Source organism: Seriola aureovittata, chromosome 4, assembly GCF_021018895.1.
Source record: "Seriola aureovittata isolate HTS-2021-v1 ecotype China chromosome 4, ASM2101889v1, whole genome shotgun sequence".
In the NCBI taxonomy this organism is placed as follows: Eukaryota; Metazoa; Chordata; class Actinopteri; order Carangiformes; family Carangidae; genus Seriola; species Seriola aureovittata.
The window spans coordinates 23,105,647-23,125,137 of record NC_079367.1 but is presented as its reverse complement, the minus strand read 5'-3'; the positions used below and the strand labels follow the sequence as shown (position 1 = coordinate 23,125,137).

Below are 19,491 nucleotides of genomic sequence, written 5' to 3'. Positions count from 1 at the left end.
CCAAACAAAGACGAGACTCCTTTTGTACAAAGAGGGACCCCTTTCAAAAGCCATTCATGCAACAAATTGGGGAAATCTGGCCATGCAACACTCTGGGTTTGCTCTTTTATTAGCATGAGCCTTACGTCACAGTAAGTGAAATCAGATTTATGGCCCCCTGATGCAAAGGTGGTTAAAATCAAGCACACTTTTAAGACACAAAAACTTTTTTTTTAAGCCATATTAACTAACAACAGTTTAGCTATGTTAACCATGAACAGACTGTTGTTTTCTACATGACCCACAGAGTAACAAGCCATGTCACATTTTACTACACTTTGCCATCTTGCAAAATGATGAGCAAAGCATCAACTAAAGAAGAGCTAATGAGGAAAACCCCACACAAGGACAATGCTGATCCATGCGTACATGTCCTCTCTTCCACAGTTGATGAATTGTTTGGCTAAATATAGCACTAACTTTGCCAAAATGCTATTTTTATTGTTAAATCAAGCTGGAAAGCACATTTAAGTTCATTGTCGTTTCTATTTTTGGTCACTATATCAGTTCAAGCTGCAGATAGTAATGAGTCTTCATAGTCACAGAGACTAATGACTATCAATATCAGTCACAGGTACTGTCGAGGACTCCATTTTATGGTAGCTCGAAACAGCATCAAGCTCGAGTACTTTCAAAGTCAGCCCATCAGTTAGGGAGGTTTGTTTCCATGTAGGTCATTAAATATGTGCACACAAGCTTTCTCTTATTAGGTCCTCTGCATTTTTCTTTTCTTGTTCTTTCTCAGCTGCACACCCGTGCTGCTGCAGCAATCTGCATAGAGAGACATTTGTCATCATTAGCCCTGCTCTGACAGTTGGCACCCGGCACCTCAGATCTCTAGGACTGGCAATTATGAACCCTTCATCCCTTATTTAGGCAACATCGCCTAATTTCATCACAGGCCTCACCAGCAGCATTTGATTACTAGCAGCCTTAAACCTACAATATGCCACCAATTCTTCCATTTTCTTTGTTTTGTGCTCTGATGTACTCCTGCTCTTAGATCACATGACATGTGGGTGAGGACTGTGCTCAGTTAATCTGAGATTTGAAATTACGTGAAAGAAACAAGGACTGCAAAGAGGATTGTAGATGAGCATCATGGGGTCAGTGGGCAGATGATTACAGCGCCCACCTTTAGAAGGTAGACATCTCGCAGGCATTAAGATTAATCGCACTGTAGCTGGTGCTGCTGAATGGTTGCCTTTCACAACAGACAAGATGGAAGTCAGCGACATAGTTTTCTATGATGAATTAAAATAATGAAAAAGAACTGCATATTTACAAATAAACTAGTCACTTCTTTGAGAGCAATCTAAACCCTAGCAATTTGCAGAAAATACAGGGAAAGCATGCTGGAAAAACATGCACACCGTGTGTAGCACTGTCATGTACAACAAAATACTAGAATAAACTGTATGCTCATAAAATGAGTGGAAATGCACTGTACCAGCACTTTCGCCGCACCTAACTGCCAAATGCATAATGTGCAGGAAAAAAGTACACTCAACGCTATGTAAGCCGGTATTTTCCCTTTTTTGTGTAGAAAACTAGACATTTTCTGGATCCTTATTTTGGCAAACAAAACTGAAGTATTCATGCTAAATTCATGCAAATACATGCATGTAATTTATCACAAAGGCTGACAAGCGTACCATATTGCAGAGGGGAGGGGTGAAGGGCCAAATGAGGCTGAGACAATCAATTAAATTTCATAATTTACACTTTTCTCCAGCTTTGTTTTTCTCAAAATTTCCATCATGTTGATAGGTTTGGTGTTTTCTGTGTGTGCATATGATAAAGAAAGTGTTCACAGTAAATAGAGCCTGTTGAGTTGATCACTAGAGGGTCTCAGAGCCTCTGGCTATGTGGTCCAGCTTCCTGACTTCTCCAAAGCAGGTTGCTAATACCCAACGCAGAATAAAACAAATGAATGGGCACAATCCAAAGGGGGTTCTCAGTGAGGCTCTGGGCCCAAAAATTAACTGGCCTCCTACAGAGACACCATATTGCTTGGAATAATAATGTTTCGTTATTAAAAATCCCAATGACAATTTCATTTTATGACAAATAAAATTATAGAAAATGTGTCAACGTGAGTGGCTATCCCATGAGATTAAAGTATATTATTTCACACAGTTTGAGAGCCAGAACTGATGTCACATCTCTGAAGTGTCGCTGCTTTTAATCTGATTTATATAGAAATATGTCATCCTATTAAGTCCACTTTGACTAATCTGCACATTAGCTTGGGAACTAGCTGGTACAGTCCCTTTGTATGGGATATGGCTTGAGAATCTTTTTCTTACATACTAAATGACCCCAGAAATGTAATGAAAAAGCATATGGCGGGCCTTATTTGTTCTTTCGTAATAGGATTATCAAAATAATAAAACGTCATCCATAATTACGTTGCCTGCTAGAAGATTGCTGGTCATAAAGGTCTTGATCCAGCTTAAACTCAGCTAAATGCTATAGTTGTATAATGTCCTGACCGTTTTGTTATGAGGTAATGCAGAAAATTAAAACTTAAATACAGTCTGAATAAATGTAAATTATGAAACACTTTGTTCATTAAACACTGCTAAAGCAAGAGCCATAGAGGATTTAGTTGGTGAAATGAGCTCAGAACAATATTTGTAGAGCTGGAGTTTTTCAGTTTTCCTCCTTAAGTCTCACTTTTTCAAAATGCCATTTTCTTTTATTCAATGCTGAAGGCTATAAATTGTTTTGTACACACAATAAATGAATCAAGTGTTTACACAGATTATGCTTATTTGTATATGAATACATATGTATTAGTTAAATGCATATACTGTATACGTATATATGTGTAGCCCATAAAGCCTTGGGGATGAAATACACTACCATACATTTGAGATCTGCTACAATCAGTGGAATATCATCTCAAGTCACTCAAAGCATGAGCGGTGTCATCAAAGGGCAATTTCAGCCATTAGAAAAGTACCACTGACCCTTTGGCGGCCATGTTAACAGGACGATCAGTCTTTCAAGAAGAAAGGAAAAAGAAAAATGGAGGAGAAAAAATGAATAAGTGTAGAGGCATGCTCTGGAAACAAAGAGGCCTTCAAAACAGGGTCACATGCTTGTGCAAAATTAGGGGAAGCAGAAGTCATTGTATTGATTTACACAATCATGCATGCATTTTGCTGGGTCAGAAATAGGCCTGTGCTGGAATCACAGCCCCATATATCACACTGGAGGGCCTCCAATAGCCTAGCGGGATGGTGAATGAAGCAACAAAGCTTGCAATGTTGTAATGGTAAAGATGCGGCTAAGAAGATTGGATTGTCTTAGGCCAGACCTGACAACTGCTAGAGTCTTGGGACTACAGAGCAGGTTGAGTTACTGCGAGATCTGTGCAGCCACATGCTTTAGATTAAGAGGTGATAATCTCAATGAAAATCCCCCCTTCTATCACGCATACGTATGGCAAAAGGCTGGAGCACAAACTCAAGAGGTGCAACTGGATTCCGAGGTATCTGACTTGGAGCAAGATCGCCTGGAAAGTGAGGCTAGTCTGGTTTCAATAAAAGGCAAGTACCTGCTGGGCTACAGACAGTGGGAGAGAGTGAGAGGAAAGACTATCAAAGCCTGAGAGGGGAAGAGGCTTTTAGCTACCTCTCACCACATGAAAACCTTCCATAATATACTCCATATCCTGCAGAAATATATCAGTAAAAATATAATTTTTTGGTTGTGAACTTAAATCAGACCTGTGACAACAACTAGAATATAGACTTAATCTTATTATTTAATTTTCAGAATAAACCTTTACGCAGACATCTATCATGTCCCAAAAACAAAAGATGCTTTTCCATATCTGCATGTGTACCAAGTAAGTGTGAAATTATCACTGGGGCCTGCCAAGAAGCTAGTGGCAGTGTGTCCATGACAGGCTGTGATGATAATGGGAGTCACCTATCTATCATGGTCTATCCTGCACACGCCACCTCCCGCTCAGCCGCATCCATGTAGTGAGAGTCAGAGCTAACGAGTGGCGGTTTGCCCTCATAATGTCTGGTCGTATGCAGTTCTGACTAGAGCAGAGATGAGTGTAAATGCCTTTGTGTTCCTTATCTGATCCGTGCAGCATTATCTTTTTGAAGTCCTCTTCAAAGCAGACACTGTACCTTGAGAGACGGAGTGCCAGTGCAATGATGAGAGCCAGAGAGGGTTTAGTGTGGAGGCAAGATCTCTTTCTTGTGAATCACTGTCTGTATCAGACCAGCTGTGCCTAAAAACAATACACTGATACATCATGGGACTTTATATAAAATGATCAACCATGTCAACCTTAATTTTTAGAATTATTAGCAATTAATCTTTTATATTTAGTTTTCTTATCTTTTTAAACACTCAAACCATGTATTTTTTGCTTTTAATGTTTTGCTGCTGCTATTATTATCTTGTTGTTGAAGTAAATAAATATATTTATCATTACCAAGATTATAGAAGGCCAATGTATATTATTGTCTTCATTATAACAATTAATTTGGATTATTGCTATTTTTGAAAATACTAATTTCAATGGAACAAGTATTTTCAAATATAAAATGATAATCATAAAAGCAGAGATTCACTCTTCATTCACTTTTATACATTTTGCTCTAGGTTAAGATACTTTTCATTTTGGAGAAATGTAAGAAAGAAATTTTGTGTTAAGATCCCAATGATACCGTTATTTTTTTGTGTTTTTTTACAATCGAGGCTATGTTAATTAAATGGCTAAAAATACTGGCACGTGGGATTATTGCACAGCACAGAGCAAAACAAATACACCTCAATCTGCAGGTTAATACACAAGCTTTGAGATATTAACTCTCCTGTATCACAGCCACGATAATTAATGTGTCAAATATAATCACAATGCTAAATATTAATTAGCGCCATAACTTTTTCATATTTCAGAAATAAGCCTGCTCGCTTCCTCAACAGGCTGTCCAATAAATTAACTAATCCTGAGATGCCTAACTGAGCAAATACATTTTATTAATATACTGCTTCAAAACCAAAACGTGCAAATAAGACAAACCTCATTTACAAAATACAAATATTCTTTGCTTAACTAAAATTCCCGAAATGACTCCGTTCTATTTTAATCTGTGTGGAAGAAATTAGATTCGGTGCCCGGAACAAAAAAGGAGAGATTTAAATAACAGACCTGCGGCAAATTAAAATGTTTTATTTTCCGAAGACATAAACACTTTAGCAATTCTAAACCCACCTACTGTTTCATATATGTTTCAATATAGCAGACTTAAAAAAAAAGCAGCAGATAAAGTCCAAGGAAAAGCAACGCAACGCAGTGAAAATGCTGTTTTTTTTTTCTTCTCTCCAAATGCGTAGGTGTACTTCCGCTCCTCGATATACTACTACTACCTGTACTTTTTACTTGTATATAACACCCGAGGATGAATTTGTTTTCGATAAACTGGGAAGCGGTGACGCATCCGACAGCGATTGGACATCTTGGTTTCAACTCCTCCCTTATAATAAAGAGTGTGTGTGTCTCTCCCTGTTGTAAAACACAGCAACACCGGGCGTCTGCGTCAGGAGGGCACACTCAACTCTGCGCAATTACGCGGACTCCTAACTGGCACAGTGATCAGAGACAAACCAAAAGCCATTTTTTCGGCTACTGAAGCTCACAAGGTTGAAATGGACTTTTAATCAGGCCATCCTGATAATTTAGAGGATTTGCTTCGTGCACTTCAATGCATTTTACGATATAACAGCTGTGAATGTTGTGATATGATTATTATGCATGTGCTCTGTGCACAGCTTTGAATAGTTGTCTTATAAATAGACATTTTTTTTCTTTTTAAATAGCTTTCTTTCTTCTCTAAAATTGGCTCCCGTACAAACAGCCGCGTTGGATCCCTCGGCTTACTGCGAGACTCCGGTGTATAACCCGGATCTCTGCCCTAATATGATAGCCGCCCAGGCAAAGTTGGTGTATCACCTCAACAAATACTACAACGAGAAATGTCAGTCTCGAAAAGCAGCCATCTCCAAGACCATCCGGGAGGTGTGCAAGGTGGTTTCGGATGTCCTGAAGGAGGTCGAGGTGCAGGAGCCCCGCTTCATCAGTTCTCTCAGCGAGATGGATAATCGTTTCGAGGGACTGGAGGTCATTTCACCCACCGAGTTCGAGGTTGTGCTCTATCTGAATCAGATGGGAGTATTCAACTTTGTGGATGACGGGTCTCTCCCGGGCTGCGCCGTGCTCAAGCTCAGCGACGGCCGCAAGAGAAGCATGTCTCTTTGGGTTGAATTCATCACAGCCTCTGGTTACCTCTCGGCGCGCAAGATCCGGTCGAGATTTCAGACACTGGTGGCGCAGGCAGTGGATAAATGCAGCTACAGAGATGTTGTCAAAATGGTCGCTGACACGAGTGAGGTGAAGTTGCGCATTAGAGACAGATACGTGGTGCAAATCACGCCGGCTTTCAAGTGCACTGGGATCTGGCCGCGAAGTGCTGCGCACTGGCCTCTCCCTCACATCCCCTGGCCGGGACCTAACCGAGTGGCAGAAGTCAAAGCGGAGGGTTTCAATCTTTTATCCAAAGAGTGCTACTCGCTGAACGGCAAGCAGAGCTCAGCGGAGAGCGACGCCTGGGTCTTGCAGTTCGCCGAGGCCGAGAACCGGCTCCTCCTGGGTGGATGCAGGAAGAAATGCTTGTCAGTCCTCAAAGCGTTACGCGACCGTCACCTCGAACTGCCCGGACAACCCCTCAACAACTACCACATGAAAACTTTGGTTTCCTACGAGTGTGAGAAGCATCCCAGGGAGTCGGACTGGGATGAGAACTGCCTCGGCGACCGCCTGAACGGGATACTATTGCAGCTTATTTCATGTTTGCAATGCAGAAGGTGCCCGCATTATTTCCTGCCCAATTTAGACCTGTTTCAAGGAAAACCTCACTCTGCTCTAGAGAACGCAGCCAAACAGACTTGGCGACTGGCAAGAGAAATACTGACCAACCCCAAAAGCTTGGAGAAACTCTGAGGTAAAAATATAATAGTTAAGCTCGTCTTACAATTTGTGGTTAAGAGGCCTAATGAGCTTATTAACGGACAGAAAAAATATTGCCAACCAGTTTGCAAAGTCTTGTGAAATGTGGCTGTCCTCTGTTGTTGAATATGTTTTGGCCTAGCCTGTTTCAAGATGATTTTTTATAACAGTTTAGTTTGTCATTGTCCCCATGCACCTTTTGGCGGTGTCAATATTTAGGAGTAAGTTTAAATTATTGGCCACCATTAAATCAGGAGGCCACCTCAGCAGTGGTTTCTTTTCTATCCGTGCCACACGGTTGCCTAAACCCCACATTTCCTTAAATGCTTTAAAATAAAGCCCCGTGACAAACTTTGGAAAAAATAAAAACACACATGTGTACATTTTATACTGTAAATACATTCATACATTGTGATTCAAGTGGTCTGAAATTGTGAATGTTGTTCTGTGACACGTAAATAGGATCCACCTGTTTAAATCTACTTCTGAGCTTTTTCTTTATCTGGTAGAAACGTTATTAATTTATACTTGCATCAGTGGTAGTCTGATTCATCTGTTTCAATGGACATTTTCTAATTTTTGAAAGTTTACATTTTGATGGTAGGCGTACGACATTTGTTACAATGAAAACATTCCATCAATTTACTTGAATTATTATTTAAAGTACTCGAACTTTTTTTGGTTGTTGTTTTTCTCTACCATGCTTAGGCCTACATGATAAAAAAATGAAAATGATAACATATATAGTATATATATATATTACAGTTTAATTGAAAAAAAAATGCACTTGAAATACACTGGATTATAACATCTGTGATCTGATTTTTTAATTTCTTGTCTTTGATCTAATTTAAAGAGCTAATAAAACGAGCTGTTTTATATTTGTGTCCCATTATGGTTTTATTAAATGTGATTTTGACAGCAGTGAGGTAGTGAGGCCTAACATGCAATAATAATGTAATGGAACTTTTAATCTCGGGTCTCTGGCTCATGTAGGTGTTCTACCTAGAGGAGTTTGACACTTTAAAAAGGAAAATAGAGGGAAAAAAGGAATATTTTCCATCCACAACATTTTAACCAGATCTGTAAACCTGCAGAGCAGTTTGGACTTTTTTTTAAAACCCCAACCTCCTGTGAAAGGAATTTGCGTTATTAATTATGTGAATAACCAGTTAACTTGGCATAACTTGATCATCTGTCAACGCTGTCTGATGGTTGAGTCTGCAGGATGAGTAGACCTCAGAGGTCATTATATGATTTTTTTAAAATTTATTTTAAATGCATTAATAATACAGAAAATTAACACACACAAAATAGAAATGAATCGTGATTTATAATAAAATTCTGGCCACAAACGTAATTTAATAACACAAAAAAAGCAAAACAGAGCATGGACAGAGGCGCAGCACACCTCTGAAAACTTTATCTGCAACCCGCGCATCCTCATCATATATCAAAAATGTGTATTTAAAATCTAGTGAATATTTAATACCTGGAGAAAATAAAAAATCTAAAGTGAGTCATGTCGGAAACCAAAGTGCCCGTTTCAAACCTGGGCTGCACACTCGCTTGCGTGTTACTTACCTTTGGGTCGACCTTTTTGAAGGCAGGGTCATCCTCGTCCACCTCAAAGTAGATCTCGGTGGTGGTGATGGACAAGGTCCCCCGCGCCACCAGGACAGGGGCAACAAGCTGGGCCGGGCTGCTCAGAACCACTGGGCCTGCAGAGTGCAGAGGGGGCAGCCACATGCTGAATCAGTAACACGCAAAAACATATTCAAAGCAAAGCTGAGTGAGGTTAATTCTGTTAAACTGATAAATGCGATTACAGGGGGGATACCATCATGCCAGCGGCCTCTGTGTATCACACCACACCGCTACGTGCGTGAACAATCTGCGCTTAGAAACATTAGAGAATTTTAAAATGAATTCTTGCAGTTCAGTCAGATATTGTGCATTATGACAGCTCCGTCAAACTTTTCACTTTTGTAGTTTTCATCGTGCCACAAAACAAAGGCGTTGATACGCCTTTTTGTCTTTGTATTGCAGACTTCCATATGCGCACAATGCGATGGATTCATCAGACCTATAAATAGATGGAGGTGTCATCACAACATACCTATTTGTACCTGTTTGTAAACCAGTGATGCACTGATAACAAAAAGGTTTTATCAAATGGTGCGATCATAACGAAAGCTACCACCACTATTGGGAAATAAGGTGTTGATTAGTTTATATAAAATAAACTAATCCTTATTTGCCTTCATGGTCAGAGCCTATATCGCCATGAGGCATCTGCAGTACAGGTGTCCAGGCTGTCCCTGCTTTACATGACATGCAGGGGAACAATGAAACTACAAGCTTGTTTTTAAGACGGAATAATTGTCCAGAATTTTAAGGTGGGATTGTGACCCTGGTCAGCTGATAGTGATCACATCTTTATTTCAGTCTCCTCCCTCCCTCCCTCTCCGCTTCTGCTTCATCCTCCATGTTCTCAGATCAGTGTCGCTGTGGAGCACCGTTACAGTGATTTGTCTGCTCTCAAACGAAAGCTCTCGAAATCAGGATATTTATCGATCCCTTAAACTCCAAAGAGCCACTTTAATGTCTCATCAATCTTAATCTGCGTTGCTCAGCCAATTATGGCCGATAGTGTTACAGGAATACAAGTGGATTTCGGTCTCAACTCCCAGAGCGCCCCTTCATCGCTCTTGCAGGCTGCACAGTCAAACCGCCCTCCCTGGATTTTTTTTCTCAGCGTTGCTCGGGTCCATTAACGGTGATCCCGTCTGCTGATGCTATCAGCCCAGGCGCTACACGTTGCTTACAAGCTTCATATGAAAAGTAAATACTCGCAGTAACCCCATCCTGTTTTACTACATTTCAGATAACGTTTAGTGCATTTAGAGGGTAAAGAGGATAGCTTACAATAAACAAGGAAAGAAAAAAAAAAAACCTTTAGCACGTCATTGAGAAGTGAAAGTATTTATGTAAAACTATTATTAGGCTTTTTTTCAAATAATTTTTATTCTATTTTTCTGCCAATTGACCTTATTGTGGCATTAACTCTTTCCGCTACAATAATAGTAGATTGTCTTTATTTCCCAGCCCCTAAATTACAAGCCCATTCACCTCTTACTAAAAATAACACATAGAACTGGTGCACTATATTGTGGCCCCAATGGGCTACACATAGAGAAAGACACTAGCCTGAAGCATTAAGCCACAACATCCATTGCTCATAGGGAGGAAGAGGATTAGGCAGTAATCCCCTCAGGGATCCTTCCATAATTAGGCTATATGGCATTAAAATGTTTACATGAGAATAATGAAATTAAGGGCAAGTTACACAGGATGAGTGGTGTATATAGGCTAAAGCTGGGAACACCCAGCTGTTGGGCCTTTTTTTCTTTTTTATGAAATTCAAATATTTGTCAAATGACAGGCCAATTTAATGAAGTGATGAAAAGTCTCATTTTGGTGTGGTGGGAGTTTGGGAGATCTGCCGAGAAGATGGGTGTATTATTACCCACAATCCATCCGCTGGACTGCAGCGTTTGAGGCCAACTGCTTCTATATTTTACATCATGAGAAATATAAGCAGAAGTGGGTTACTTGCACACCTGAGCACTATCATTTACTTGCAAACACGTACATGTTGACTTATAATAGATACACACACATATACACACGCATACGCAGCTGCTGCCATTATAGCCTACTGTCTGCCGAGTATCTGAAAAACAGTGCCTTGTTCATCTGAGTGACTGAAACAATGCTCGTTTTTTTACCCAGTTTTCACAGCATGCATTATATTTCAGCATATAACACTGATGTATAAAAGCCCAGAGAAATCTATATTGCACTGTGGTATATTTAATAAGGCTGCAGCATACAATAATTACATTTAAAATCAACAGAAAAATACCTAAATGTTTAATATAAATAATTACATTTTCCACTGTTGTTTGTATATTTTTGTTTTTATCTAAGGCATTTTCTGTTTATATTAAGGACTTGTAGATATTTTAATTAAAAAATATATAAATTAAAAAAAGAAAGAAAAGAAACATGGGGAAGTTGGTTATGCAAAATGCAGAATAACACACTTCTTTCACTTTTTCCCCCTGAGATTTCATATTGAGAAATGTTGTGTTGGTTTAAGTCTCTTATAAACATGTCACAAGTCAAGGGCTCAGTATTGTGAATGGGGACTAAAATAGATACAGAGAGGCTAAATTAAAACAAAACAAAATGGTTGTGGCTGCTAAACCTCACTTTGGGGGATAGACTAACACGGCTCCAGTAAGCCAGCAGAACAGTCAAATGTACCGGCTCCTGCCATGTGAGCTTTTCACATGCTCATCTTAAGTTTCTATTTCACCCGATTTTGGTTCTAATATGTGCATACAGAAAGGCATTTATTGCTAGTGCATGCACAGACAGCATTTCCAATGTTTGTGGGGGAGCAAAACTAATCATAGGTTCAGTAACCACTACTGCCCGGGCCCTTGAGTGCAGGCGCCGCCCCTTTGGCAGCGGCAGCCCGCACTGACCCAACGGCTGGCAGGAGGAGCACTGTTGTTGACAGGATCTAGTCCCAGATCTCTCATTAAGGCTGTTCATGCCTGAGATTAGATACTGGCCAAGCACACACAGTGCATCCTGGTAAAAACATTACCCAAATGTTACAGTGTGAGGGAGCTCCCCTATTGGTAAAAAAAAAAAAAAAAAAAAATGAATTCAACTTTGATTCAACACAGACACACACACAGAACAAAAAAAATGATCATGAATGTTCTGCAAAGTTAATGTTTGGTTCATAATTTTAAACAAGCTTAAACATCTTAAGTGCATCACAAATGTTCAGTCTCAACATTTCTGTTTCGTACAAGGTCGTTATTAGTTCTCTCACGTGAATACATTCTGCTTGTGTTTTAGCCCTTGCCTTGCTCTTTTGATCGGGTAGTCCAGGGTTCATCTGACAGACAGTGTTTGGCTGCCTGCTGGCTCTGGGACAAAGAGGAGGGGTTAGTCTCCTCCTCTGAGATTCATCTGTGGGATCTTAGAGAGGATTTCACTGCTCAGCATTGTGCCCTGGTTCAGCCTGAGCCTCATTTACCGAGCCATGATAACTGGGTAATATATGCAGGGCTATGAAACAGATTATTATTTAAGTGTCTGGGAATCTAGAGTCTCAGGCTTTTTCATACAATTTACACCTGGAATTAATCCATTACGCACATGTATTCATATTTGTTACTGTTAACATGCAATTCAGTGGCAGTCCTTATCCTATCCATACACAAATAATAATACACAACATATATGTGTGTATGTGTGTGTGTGTGTGTGTGTGTGTGTGTGTGTGTGTGTGTGTGTGTGTGTATTACAAATATAGATAATAATATAGATAAAACAATAGTATATAAAATACATAGTCCTGCAGTATTTTACATTATTTGAAGCCACAATGCCCTAAAATAACACAACGTCTAGTGACAACAAGAGTGATAACAATGGTTTTCACCATCAGAGCAGAAATTAATTCTTTACTAATTTATTCTTTGTCACTGGAATATAAGAACTGTTTTTGGAATTGATTACAGCTGCCAGGGATGAATATCACTTTATATTTTTCTACGAAGTCGTATCATTTAAGCATCAAACCAGTAACAGATTCTGCTTATTTAAACCACCAACTATTTGCATGACGTGTTAAGTGAGGATTTGGCTTTATTGACAAGGATGTAGTGCAGCAATATTGATCTCCCCTCAAAACACAAGTGAACTCTGGATGACTTACCTTTCAAAGCCATGGCTTTGTTACTTTTGCAAGTTACTTGAAAAGAAACTCAATTCTGGCTTGATAGTTTGGCTCACACATGGAGTGTGATGCTGGTTAAATTACAGGAGGTTTGGCTAACCGTCACCCTGGCAGTAAGTTCCTCTATTGACTGAACTGTGTCAGACAAAGTATCAAAGCTGATAGAAACACAGTAACATTCACATGGCTAAAATAAATCAAAGATTAATTTTAATCTAATACTGTATTTGTCTTTCATCAGCTGTTAAAGGACCATTAATCTCTTTATGATTGCTGTAGAGACAGAGCGTTAGTTTAATTGCAGAATAATTAAGTTTTTGTCTGCTCTCCCTTAGCATTCAAGTGCTCACATTCACAAGGAAAAGACCCATTATATGCTATTTTCTTGGAAAGGCCCTTCGAGGTATAGTAAAAATTTAACACATTTTAAATTAGGAAAATTAATTGGTGTGGTTTTTTTTCCCATGGAATGAATTACATGCACTGGGAAAATAAATGTATACATTCATTTGTCGAGTTTACAGTTTGATTGAATAAAAATAATTTCTAACTGTCAAATAATCCATTCGTTTGTTATGTTAACAATATTTATAGAGATATATGTGATTATGTGTGTTATTATGATGCAGGGTTTTGATTCAGAGTAATGAAATGTTGCATCTGATCTTGTAAGATTTATACACAAGATTAAGTCCTTTTAAATAATGTGTAATCAGTCACATCCAGAGATTTGTAAGAAGAGTTGTTGCTATCAGGTGCCGTAGCGCAGATCACTTTGATTAGAATAAGTGGCATTTACTGTGGCCTTATTAAAATGTAATGACCAATAGGGCAATGGCATTTCCATTACACAGTAATGCTGTAGTGTAAAAACGACTTTAACAACATGATCAAAACACAACAACTCAATTTATACAAATAGATTTTGAATGGTGTCATCCCACCACTGAGGTTACATTAGTAGGTCAATGGATTAAATAGGGCCACTGTAAAGTTAAGAATAAAGAAGCAGTGGTTCATATGAACTTTAATCACTGGTTGCTTGGAAAATCCTATCCTGACATATCTGGTGTTAGTTTAACTTTAGAAGACTTGCCTCGGGAGATAAACACACGAGGAAGGAACCGTGCTGAAGAGACCCAAAACAAAGCAAAGAGGGACACTCATCAGACCAAAACAAAAATGTAGCTGTCAAACGTATAAACTTCCAGATCAGAACACGGAGACGAAGGCTTTGACTCTTCAACTACACTGAAGGTGAACTGCAGAACCCAAACAGTAAACTCACATCTTTAATACATAAATACATTTTGAACACTAAATAATACTAATGCAAAATATTTAGATCAGCTACTACACTCACTACTGAACAATTCATTTGTTGCATTGATATTGATCATGTATACAGTAACTACGCCAGCCATTCAGAAGAAGACAGATAACACACAAGTGCTGACACTTCAGCAGAGGTGATGTTGACTTGGGATTAAAGGAGGTGCTGGTGTGCAGACTTACCACCCAGGTTGTCCATCTCCTTCTCCTGCAGCAGGCTGACAGCATCATCGTCTCCATCAAGTATCAGCTCTGTCTCAGGGTTCTGGCTGGCCACAGTTTGGCTGCGGAAGGCCTTCTTAGACTTGACCAACTCATCTTCCTCTGTTCCTGTAAAAACAATTATGGTGTAGAGAGACCACTAAATATTGCACTTTGGCCTCTGAAGCTCAAAAAGATATCTGTCACTAAGCTTAAATGGACAGAACGCACACACACACACACACACACACGCGCGCATACACAGACACACAGACACACGGACACACGCACAGTAACTAGTCATCCTTGTGAAAAATGTAAATTGTTTTCACGTTACATTTCAAAAGTATGAAAAATAAATTATTACGCATGCAGACCCCAAGTAATACTGGAACATTATTTGTAGATTTATACAAACAAACCTCAAAATAACTGAGCAAATTAGGCGTCATAACCACATTTCTCAATATGAGCCATGGTCTATTCTAACCAAATTTGGGTATATCCACAAGTTCAAACAACAGAATGTGTTTTTATAGGGTCTTAAAATGCATAACATCTAGTCAAATATGAAAAAAGGAAATAAAGCATGGACAATCTCTGTATGAAATACACAATAATATGCAGGATGAACTCGAAATGAGATGCTCACTAATGTACTTGCCATAGCATATGAAAGAATGTCACAGTACACATTTGTTCACTGAATACATTTCACATGGGTGAACATCAGAAGTTTTCAGCTTTTATTTTTAGACAAGGTCAACAATGAAACACTATCCGTATCTTGAAAGACCAACAGCTGAGTCGGGGGATACATCTCGAGCTCGTAGTCGATTAGAAATATCATTTGCCGCTTTTGGAGACTTGACAAGACTGAGACTGAACAGACAGCGCAATTAGGAGGCTGCTTACACCAGGACTCCATCATATAGCTAGACTAGAGCCCGTTTATTGAAAAAGATGTGTTCATACATCGTGAAAAACAAAGAGGTCTCACAACACATTTATCAGCTTAAATCAGCCCATCTCCAACATGTGCCTGCCACACGGCTGCTCGAAACATTTATGTGAATTTGTCTTTCTGAAGTCCAGTGTAGGAAATAACCAGAGGAGAAACTCGCGTGTACGAAAAGGAAGAACACATATCAAGAAATGGGAGGTGGCTGACACCCGTCTGACATGTTTCCTTTCAGCACGGTTCTTAATTCGCCTCTCCCTCCCCTGAGGAACGTGTACCTTGTCTTGAAGAGGTCACATTTGACTGTTGTCAACACTGCTACTGAGAAAAAAGTCTGCTTCCTGCTCTGTCTCATATCTGGAGTGCTTTCATCAGACAGAGGGAAGAAGTCTGTAAGTTTCGGAAATGAATTCTGTGTAATGTTAAAGGCAAAAGCCAGCCAGCGGTCAGAGATCAAAGCGGAACGAGTGAAACTTAAAACTGTAATTCTGTAAACCATCATTATGGTCCAAGTAAATGAGGGAAAGCTCCGCAGACGGGCTGATGTTCTGATTGGCAAGTCTGTACAGGGTTGAGTAGACCAAATAAACTGTGCTGATTTCTACACGCAAATGGCCAACATCAACCATTGTAGGGGTAGCAGACCAGCTTTACCCACAATGCAATTTAGCGCTCAAAGACAAAGTAATACGGCTGTAAATAACAAGAAATGAAGAGCTATGACATGAAGGAGAAACTGCGCTGACATGAAAAGTGATCTCCTCATGAGTGATAGCCTGTGGAATTGGGGACATTATTGTATGAAAAGTGCTGCAGTGAAAAGAGTCACAATTTGTCACTATTACAGCACTTGCTGTGCAGCGGTGTCAAAGTCGAAGCATTAAAAAGCTGTTCACCCCTGACCACTGTAGAGCAAAACAAAGAGAATGACCCTTTGAATATATGATCTAACTCTTATGAGTGACCTAAAATTAAAAACAACAAGAGACAAGTGCAGGCTGGTGTAGATACTATGTGCAACTCCAATGATCATATACTGAAATACTGAAGAATTTACTCATTCTTTGTTCAGTTGTTTTTATATTTTATCATCCTTGAATTCGACTGCGGTTAAACTCCACACATGATCAGTAGGATACTGAACCGATCTTCAGAATACGGTTATGTTGGTCTTGTGCAAATGACAAAAAATTACAAAACTACCAACAATACAGTTGCAGATGTAGGATTTAGTTTCAAGTAGCCTCAAATTGTGTCAAATCTATTTCTCAAATCCTATGAGATGTGCATTTCCAACCAATATTCATTACATTAAAATTTATATCATAGAAAGGAACACGCCGTGTCAGTGTATAATGATGCTATACCATCTAATTAACCTTGCAAAGTGAGCAGTCCATCAGAAGCCACTGCCACTGACTTCTGAACATCTCTGTAAGAATCACAGCAGTTCCATTTCATGTCTGCTCTCAAGCTCTTCAGGAGCAGTGCCAGGAGAAGCCACCGATCACCAGTCTCACGGGTCCTATTGTTCAATCACTGAGTTGAAGCTGCCTCGGAGTGCACTAATTACACTCAGTAAAGTGCATTGCAGAGTTTTCGTGACCCCATTGGAGGCTGATAAAGACGTGCCAGCTGTGACCAACGGAGGCCGTCCCTAAGCATTGGGGTTCAACTGGGACCCATGGTCCCAAGCTCCTTCTAGGACAATCTACCAATGGCCCACTGTGTACAGTTTTCCTGACAACACACTGAAAATGCTTACATTTTAAAAACATAATGTTTGGTGACATTTTGGACGTCTTTTACAATGCATTTTCCATGACAAAGCTCAGGTTATGGGATGACCTGATGGGTCAAAATAAATCTTTCATATTTTAAATTTCAACCTGGAGTCCAAGAGACCTTATTAGTTTATATATTAACTTAATGATGTGAGTAACTTTCAGTTGTTGCTGAAGTGCTATTTTAATGTGCCAAACTTACAAACCTCCTGGCATTTGATTGTATCTTTTTCCATTTTGAAAATATATATCTATATTGTAATGTTGAGAGTCATTAAAAAGGGATGTGATTCTTTTTAAAGAGGCCATAAAATGTTGAAATACGGTACAACACGACAAGGGATATTTGTACTGTAAACCAGCGAATAATCAGTTCAGGAGAAAAAGGGCTGTTTGTTTTGATAGAAGCAGCACAGGGGAGAGTACTTAGAACTTTTTATTGGTAATGGTGACAGTTTTCCAGAAAGTTAAAGTGTGAATTTCATTGTCTTCACCATTATAATGAAAACTCGAGTTGCATAAAAACAGAACATGCATGAGCAGCAGTATTTTGTGTTTTACATAAAACAAAAATTAAGGATATTTTTTCTCAGTCAAAGAGTGATGAAACCAAGTAAATGTATTCTCTTGTGAACAAGCTAAATTCCAATTCAAACTTTTACAACTTTATAATCTTACATAAAGGCTCATATTTTGAAAATATTTCAGTGTTCGGTAGTTTTACTATTCAGTATGGAATAGATAAGAGTTGAAAGGCCTTTAAAAGACTGTTGAATCAACTATAATACTGCTGCCAAGGGTCCGTGTTTCATATACTGCAACGCTGGAGAGTTTTGTGGCACTGGCCTTTCATTTTTATAGCCTCAGTAGAGCCAGCAAGCATGTGTTTTTCTAAGTCTCCTATGTATTATACACCCGCCTCAACCACTTCACCGCCTCTCCTCAAAAAAAAAAAATCCACAACATCATGTTTTACTTAGGGTTCAACTAACTTAGGAGAAAAAAAAAAAGCTGATTTCACAAATACTTTGGGTAATTCAATATACACAACTATAAATAAAACACAAAATCCCTCAGGTTTGCATGAAGTGGCTTGATCAGCAAGGAAAGATCTGGATAATGTGCTAAAAAAAAAAAAGGCAAATACATGGCTCTTGTAAAAATCACATAATGTTTGTCATTTGATTCAACAGGCATCATTACACAGCTAAAAACACAAAATTATCTTGACCTCTTTCTAAATAAGACGAAAACTACTATATTGCTGGATCGTATATGATCAATGTGCAAAGTTGAAGCCGTAGTTGAAAACTGCTGTAAACAACTACATTGAATGGACAGACGCTAAAGCCTGTTGGAAAAGCCACTAAATGTCACTAGATGACGTAATATGCTAATTGACATATTCATGAATCATCATGTCATTTTTGCATTCGGCTTAGTGTTAGACAGTTTCTTCTGTTTGCTTCTCTTCAATACTCTCCGTGCTCATATATGGTATTTCAATACAGTCAAATTCCCAATAAAGCTGTTCTCATTTGTTTTTCTGTTTCAGTTGTCACACAATGGAACAAGTTTGAAATAGTGACTGAAACGCAGCCCATTAAAACTATATGTTAATTTCCAAGCCTTTTCCAAGCTGCTGCTCTGCACTGCTCAAATCCTGATTTTCTAACCAAAATCCCCAAACACATAAATTAAAGACAATGGCTCACACAGCCTCCGTCTGGGTAACAAACTGCTGCTTCGATGAAAGTAAAAACTGTTGTGGATCCACTGTGAACGCCTTTTGATTACATAAGAGAAAACGTTCATGTTAAACCATTTTCAAAGAGCTAACTAATGGCATAACTTCATTACAAACTCAACTCTATCACTCACTCACATTTGAGGATGTTGCGCTGGACCCTGGCCGGTCCAGCCAACAAATACTATGAAGCAGATCTTAAACTCTTGGGTTTTAGCAGGATTTTTTCTGTTTTGTGTCTCATTCTGTCAGATCTCTGTAGATAGCATGCATTAGTTTAAGCCTCAGTTCTATAGCTTATTTACTACACTATCTTATAATGTACATCAGTGTTTTGTGCAGTCACACTAACATCCATATAACATGAGCTCTATAGAATGTTTTAAATATATCTCTTCCGTTTCCCAGACCGTTTCAGATCCTGCCCTCCCACGCACCCTCTCCACAGGCTCCACATTCCACATGGAGAGAAAAAGTCCAGTCCATGGGATTGCATTACTGCTAGGGCGATGCAATTCTGCCCTCCGTCTCTTCACTTTTATTTACTCTGCACTGAAAGAT

The 19,491-nt window shown here is 39.1% G+C and overlaps 2 protein-coding genes across 10 annotated transcripts in view; one reads left to right on the top strand and one right to left on the bottom strand.

Moving 5' to 3' along the window:
• Window positions 1-19,491, bottom strand: part of LOC130167891 (neurobeachin-like) — a 218,580-nt gene that overhangs the window by 71,495 nt on the left and 127,594 nt on the right. For all 9 annotated transcript variants that reach the window (XM_056374417.1, XM_056374418.1, XM_056374421.1 and 6 more), the window contains 2 exons: window positions 14,421-14,567; window positions 8,663-8,799 (listed from right to left, as the gene is read on the bottom strand). In XM_056374417.1, coding sequence (XP_056230392.1) covers window positions 8,663-8,799; window positions 14,421-14,567 — 284 coding nt within the window. The remainder of the gene's footprint in view (window positions 1-8,662; window positions 8,800-14,420; window positions 14,568-19,491) is intronic.
• Window positions 5,202-7,957, top strand: mab21l1 (mab-21-like 1). Its single transcript, XM_056374428.1, has one exon. It carries the CDS (start codon window positions 5,993-5,995, stop codon window positions 7,070-7,072), a length of 1,080 nt encoding a protein of 359 aa, XP_056230403.1. The 5' UTR covers window positions 5,202-5,992; the 3' UTR covers window positions 7,073-7,957.

Excerpts from the sequence above, each read along its gene's own strand:
- mab21l1 (XM_056374428.1), top strand. The coding sequence starts at position 5,993 with ATGATAGCCGCCCAGGCAAAGTTGGTGTATCACCTCAACAAATACTAC.